Source organism: Opisthorchis viverrini (assembly GCF_000715545.1).
Source record: "Opisthorchis viverrini unplaced genomic scaffold opera_v5_245, whole genome shotgun sequence".
Lineage (NCBI taxonomy): Eukaryota > Metazoa > Platyhelminthes > Trematoda > Opisthorchiida > Opisthorchiidae > Opisthorchis > Opisthorchis viverrini.
In genome coordinates, this window is record NW_008751904.1 from 1,360 (window position 1) to 8,529 (window position 7,170).

Below are 7,170 nucleotides of genomic sequence, written 5' to 3' on the forward strand. Positions count from 1 at the left end.
CGTCTGCCTTCGTTTTCTCCTTGTTGTGAGCGTCGCCAACTGTGAGCGAGAATACCATGGGCAGTCATGGAATATTGGTGCTTTGGTTAAAACTCCGTTTTTCCCGGAGGAGATTACCAGGCGACAAAAAAAGCCAGTCAGACATTCATTAAAGGTTTGCGGAGAAAACCTGGAAAATTGCACACACTGTCTAGACCATGTTGACTTATGGTACGCTGAAAGTTTGAAAGTTTTCTTGAAAGTCCCATGATGAAAATATATAAAACTTATGGGATGTGTTGGTATTGGCTGCTCCGATAAATTAAAAATGCGTTCAAACTCATTGGCGTTTGGGGGAGGGGGTTAAAATATCTCACGCATTTCTTTTGCAAATGCGCGATGGGAGAACTGTCATCGGGTATTTTTCTTCCACTCCTACATTTTTAGATCTGTTTCGGTGCAAACAAGCAGTAGATTGTGTGAGGAGATTCGGAGATCGTAACGTGGATGTCCTCAAATAATTGAGGCCAGTCTTTGCGAAAAAAAAACCGAGAAGCACTGTACAGTCGTTTCATCCTTACTGGGAGTCATCACTGGTGAGCGCTCAACGGACCCCTACGGTGTTCCGAACCTGTAACCTCCAGGTTGATAGGTTGAACGGAGTGATTCTCTGGTACTTAGACAGGATAGAGAACCACTTATTTTTCAATCATGGATTGTGAGTGGGGGGCAAAATCGTAGAGATAACTAGGGGAAATTCTTAAATAATGGATCGAACTCAATGTCATACATAGCTTGCCTACTGACCGACACGTGTTCCAGGATGTATGCGGGTTACAAAAATTGATTGCTCAGTAAATAGTTCACCAAACAACGGACAAATTTATGGGATGCGGAACCACACATGCATAAACTTGGTCCTGTTTTTGTGTGTTTAGTTGTAGCATCTCGTATGGACAAAGTTTTGACGCTCATACGCCTCAGATGGTTATCAAGGGTACCTCAAATGAGTGCAGGTAATCCGAATAGACAGCGTTTTCGTCCAATGTGCTTCCTGATTTTAAAGCTCTGTGGTCTTATTTACCTGAATACGTTCTAATAGTATGCACGAGATCAGGTGAAACTATGTTCCATGGTCACGATATCTTGCCACAAATAGAGGCACAACTAGGGCCTTAGTTTAGGTCCTGCTTATAGGAATCAGTTCGGCACTTTCTTCTGGTTTGCGAAGTGTGTCATGTGCGACGAGGTCACCCAGGTGTGTCGTATACCTGTGAAAATAAGGCTCTATACTACTTACTGCACAAGTCACTGGAAGATTCCTGGATCATTCATCTATTCATAGAGCATTGGATGAAACCTCACTTCTCTCGAAGATGCCGAAAAATTCGTTTTTAACATGTTGTTGTGGAACACAGTCTACTTAATGCCTTCTTAGTACCGTGAACCCCGTTCTGGATAGCCGATTGATAGCTTGGTGCGCTTGGCCAAACCAGAAAAAGTCAACGAACGTGCGAACCGGCTGATCTATTGATCACTGTTGCGTAGACACTAAGATTACAACTGATCTGTCAAGGGCGAGCGAAGAGAAACCAATGAAATCTGTCTCAACGAAAGTGGTTATTTCATTAGCTGTTATATAGTCCCGTTACGTTCGGAGCTGGTTCTCCCAATAGAGGTCTTTTTCACCTGCGTTCACGTGCAAACAGCCAGAGCATAGATGCACCTATGCGGATTTTTTCACTCCATTGCAGCAGGAAATCGGTGCGGCGGGCTTCTAACAGAGTATGTCGACTCGTTCATCCCATATGAACCCAGTCTCTGACGCAGTCATTACGCCAGGTCTGGAATAAATTCTTTAGGCATGGCCTCAACATCGTTCTCGATTTCCCCCGTCCTTAGTGTTGGGGTTTGTAATCTAGACGGAAACACTGTCGTGGCGAAAGAAAGGAAACCTTCGCTGCGGAGTTATTTACTGGAAAGTGCCGACTGAACAGTTACAGACCGTTGGGCAGGGAAGTAAAAATTCCGTATGTATCTTGGAGTTATTTACTGGAAAGTGCCGACTGAACAGTTACAGACCGTTGGACAGGGAAGTAAAAATTCCGTATGGATCTTGTTTACAAAAACTGAATTTTCATCTTCTCTGTGAACGCGTCTTCCTGAACTTTCCTGGATGAACACTGACTTTTGCTCAAATGCAAGCAAATGCTACCAAGCGACTGCACAAATTCCGCAATCGATCTCACTTTTCAAGAGACGCAAAGCGGGTTTACAGAAAAACACACTACTCGCATGCCCCGCCATCAGTAGTATCACCGTTACAATGGCAACAGGCCTGAAATGCAACTGAATGCCAATTTTGTGCTGAAGATACGAAATTTGCAATATCTGGCCTCCTAACTTGATGAGATTGTATGTCTTCATCCGCGGCCCTGTTGCTGCAAATAGCAGGTCTGTCATGATCGCCGATGTCTGTCTACGGTCTTCAACGGCGAAGGTCAACAGGAATAATGAACTGTTGATTGCTTGGATTTGCCTTGATCAGAAGCTCACCTAGTCAGTAGCTGACCAGGCTAGTTGTTGTTGTAATCCAGAGGAAAGACCGATTGCTTGAAAGGTGACTGAATGACAATAGGGCAAACAGCACAAGCGCTCACAATACATACTAGTAAATGAACTAACCAGTCAACCGACAAATGCAGGGTCATGTCTGATTGTTGGGTGCTGACATCATAGTTGATCCACAGGTGTAACCAGAGGCACCGAGCCTCGCCATTCAGTGGCGTGATCAAGTGAGCAGTTGCGCGCTAAACTGGATAATGTCGTTCTCCATAGAGGATGCAGTACTGTGCCAGTGAATATCAGGTTCCTAGACCTTTGGTCTAGCGGTTTGATGGTTCTCGTGATGTCATTCATTTGAGTGAGGTGGGAACTAAGCACAAAAAACTCTATCCAGCGATTACAAACTTCCACTGCACGAGCGGAGATGAAAATTCTTCGGATAACTCACCCTGGAGACACACTACCACCTTGGTTCACTGCATCACCAGTCGCATGGGCGTGACATCAGCTCAGCCGTCAAGGGTCGAGTTTACAATCCTGCTGGATCCAAGCTATTGACTTCAACGCATAGCTCCCTTCCCAATTCCCGCACTTAACACTCCACTGACAGTCCCGTATTTACGCACCAATTTATCAGCTCTCGCCTCCAATGCGCAGCTAGATACCCCAACTCGCCAAATCACCAGTGAACGAAACTGTGGGAGCTACAACCACTGCACGACAAGTACGCGGTTATTACAGCTGACAAGCACGATGATTGAAAATATCGGTCCCGTTCTGCCAATGGAAGAAAAGTGGGAACTTTTCAGACACCCAACTAAGGGCGGTTACTAAGAAGGAGAGAAGAGACCGCTGAATTTTCTGAGAGGATTATGTATTGATTGTACTACTCCTGATTGACTTGGTTCCGCCTTCGGTATCCTGTTCAGATGCTTTGCCAAATGAACTCCATGCCGGGACCATCGTCATGCTTTGGAAACTGAAAAAAACTAATTAAGTGATACGATAACACTGCCCTAAGTGAGTCCGCCTCTTCTGTCCCTGTAGCATTGTCCGGATCGTCCAGTTGTAGACTGTTGATTAAGATGGACTGGACATACGCAGTTTTCGGAAGTCCGCAGTCTGTCCAGGATGCGTTCTCACTACCATGAAAAGTAATCATAGATTCTTCTGGTTTCGTAACCCATGGACAGAATTACCCACAATCTCTACCGCGCCACTGATATGGATAACGCAACTTGTAGACATAAATGTGTGAACTTCCTTCCTGTTAGCAACAAATCAACGCAGCATGTATCATTAGTTCTTCACCATTTGTTTTCTGGGCGCACTTCAAACCGGGCCCAAATTATTAGAATAAAGAGGAAATTTTCATAAAGGAAACTATTCATAAGGTTGCTGAAAACTCTTCGACAATCCACGACCGGTTTCGCCCTTCTTGGGGCTCATCAGGTAGGCGCAGTCCCCGACTTTCCGTCAACCTTATGTTCTACTTGAACCCAAATTGCACTGTTTTCGAGAAATACACTCATTTGCAAATCAATTTGGTTTTTACGGGAGACTCAATTGAATCTCTCGTTTATGATGTCCTCCAGCTGGATGTGCTGTACACAGGCCGCCTCATGATTCAGTTGGCACGATATTCGAGATATCGCAGTATATTTTCGTAAAGGAAACTACTCACTACACTTCGACAGCCCACGACCGGTTTTCGCACATTCAGCTGGAGGACGTCATAAACGAGAGATTCAGTTGAGTCTCCCGTGAAAACCAAAATGATTTGTAAATGTGTATATATCTCGAAAGAGGCAGTTTGTTCTGACTTTATGGCGAATCACATAAAGTCGACTGAACCGTAGAAGAAACGATCAGCTTAATAGGCTGTTAAGGCAGGCTGGCATTGGACAGCGAGTATCACCAAAGTCCCCAAACCTCTTCAGTTGAATCAAATACTAACTAACTTATCAAGTGATGTGCTTGCTGGTGAGCAAGTTTGTTTTGCTGTCTGAATAAGACGTGAACAATCGCCCCTATTCTCACTAAATCACAATGCGTGTATTGTGAACCCCCTTAACGCCGATCGAAATTCGTTATATACGAATTCTGTTTCCGCTCCAGTGCCTAGTGTTGGAAAAGACCCGCCGATAGGAACACAACTGCTTTATTGCGAACAAGCGAGTATGAGTGCGCAAGTACAGAGGCTTCAAGCTATTTGATTGGAGGAAAACTGTCTGACCTTGGTCCAACGCTGTCTGGCTTTGATACAAGGCTGTCACACACACACACATATTGAGGGGGTGTTGTCTGACCTTGGCCCAACGCTGACTCTCGCCGTCTGGTTTTGATGCAAGGCTGTGACGTGCTGCATTTTGAGGGGGCGTTGTCCGTCTGGTCACCATCTAGTGGGGTTGAGGATCTCAGTAGATTTCCGGCATCCGGTGTTTACTTGAAGGAATCTAACCTACCTGATACGATTGTTTTATCGTGTGGAGATTTACTAGAAAATAGAGTTGTAGTCCTTACCCATGGATGAAAGTATTCGGAGTTGTTTACCTCACTATTCGACGAATTCTGAGCGTAGTTCGCCCTGAAGGCGATTAACGAATCCAGCGTGAACTACGTTACTCTCTCCAGTCAAGCCAGTGTTAGGCATTCTAAGCTAGTGGACTTGTACAGCCATACACAGGTAAGACAGTTTACAGCTTTACTGACCACAGTTTTTGCTACATCGCCAGTATGACGCACAGTGTAACGGTGGATACTACTGATGAGGCGTGCGAGTAGCATGTGGTTTTCTCGTAACTCCGCCTCGCTTCTAATGGAAGGTGAGGTGTATTACGGGACCCGTGAAATTGCTTTGCAGTGTTCGTTTACAATCACGTTACCTAAACGGCGTAACTCCTTCTTCATAAGGTTGCTGAAAGCTGATCGGCAGCCCACGTCCTGCTTTCTCTTCTTGGGGTCCATCATAGACAATGGGCAGAGCTGGATTCATTTGAGTCCCTGTCAAAACAAACTTTGTGTGAAAATAAGGTTATTTGTCGAGGCGCATCACCTAGTTCACCTGTGTCTCCTGACTGAGACTCAATATCATCACCTAATGAGAATATTGGTGCTTCACTGCCGTACAACCATGTTAGTTTATTTGAGTAAAGCCTTGCAGTGCTGAGAAGAAAAAACTGGGTGGGATGATGGACCTAAGACTAGCCTGAACATCCGTGGTTGTAAGACCCCATCACTCAATCAGGCAGTCTAAATAGGGACTGACTGTATGAACGCCCCTGACATTGACATGTGGTTCAATATGTCCAGCCGTAGCACATGGAGGGTCACGTGGACCCCATTCTGAAAAGCGAACAACGCCAACAGCTCCCAAACGTTTTGTAACGTCTTTCATCCCGTTCTGCTCTGTAATCTTCTGTCCACCTCTAGGCTCCGGGCAATCCAAATTAGGTAAGGGAAGCCGCGCTGGCTTCGACAGATGGCAACTTGGCATGCGTTACAGAAGACCCAGTCGCTCTAGCAAGGTGGATCCATTGACTAAAGTGCTGTCTTCTTTGCCGGAAACCCATTTCTTAATAACCTCATTCCGACTCCAGCTAAGGTCCGAGGCATCCGTGGTCAAAACCCGAAGACGTCTCAGATCCTCCGCTTGGAGCGACAAACCCTCCCAGTAGTATAACAATACAACTCCCACTGTATTCTGATATAAGCGTCCTTTGGGTCATTTCGATGCCACAGGTGACATTAATTAGCGAAATTATCTGTGGCCTTTGAGACTCGTGCATTCACGTCTTCTGTTACACTACTGACTTCTGACATATGCCTAGCGTTCCACAACTTCCAGCTCAAATCTTGTGCATACTGTCGTCCTGCAGCAGTACGAGCTTGCACTCTTTGTGTGCAAGGCATAAACCGAAGGACTGGATGATTTTGACAGGCTTCTGGACTGACATTTTCGCTTTCCTCTCTTCTTCAGAAAGGATAACAATGGCGTCTACGTACTCCCAACCAATCAGATTCTTGCTCACAGCGAACGGATCATCGGGTTTAATGTAACCTGGAGACACAGCTGATGGGCGCAAACACCGTTCACGAACTAGGATAAAGGTCACTGTCGCAGGTCTTCATTGGCTAGTGATATACATCTAGGGCGAAACGATCCCAATGTTCCTTTGAGAGCAAAACGTGATTTCAAAAGCCCAGCAATGTTGTCAGTGCAGTGCACCCGATTGAGAGAACCCTTTAAATTCTAGTCAGCTTCGTTTGTTCTGTTCATTCATGTTTCTTTCCTGAGCAAAACGAATGCGCAGACCCTTGTAACTACAGGGTGTCTCATAATAGACGCAAAATTCAATTGGGTAAGTAAACATAGTTAATTAAATAAAGGTAACAAAATTTCTCATTATTAGTAACCGCATAAGGGAAACTTTGTTTGCAAATGTTGAAATTTTTTGGCTACGATGGATTTTAGTACGCTCATTGAAATTGTGAAACTCTCTTATTCCCTTGGTGAAAGCGCCACCGCTGCAATTCATGGTTGCAAAACCGAACATGGTCTCATCAAAGATCCTTTCGCCGTGTCGACCATTACACGCTTGATTGCGAAATTTGAGCCCACCAGAT

At 45.1% G+C, this 7,170-nt stretch overlaps 1 protein-coding gene across 1 annotated transcript in view; it reads left to right on the forward strand.

Moving 5' to 3' along the window:
• Nucleotides 1-7,007: 7,007 nt before the first annotated feature.
• T265_08960 (hypothetical protein) overlaps nt 7,008-7,170 on the forward strand; it is a gene marked incomplete at both ends in the record, with an annotated part of 5,332 nt that continues 5,169 nt past the window's right edge. Inside the window, one exon of the mRNA XM_009174907.1 lies at nt 7,008-7,124. Within this exon, the coding sequence (XP_009173171.1) occupies nt 7,008-7,124 (117 nt within the window). The remainder of the gene's footprint in view (nt 7,125-7,170) is intronic.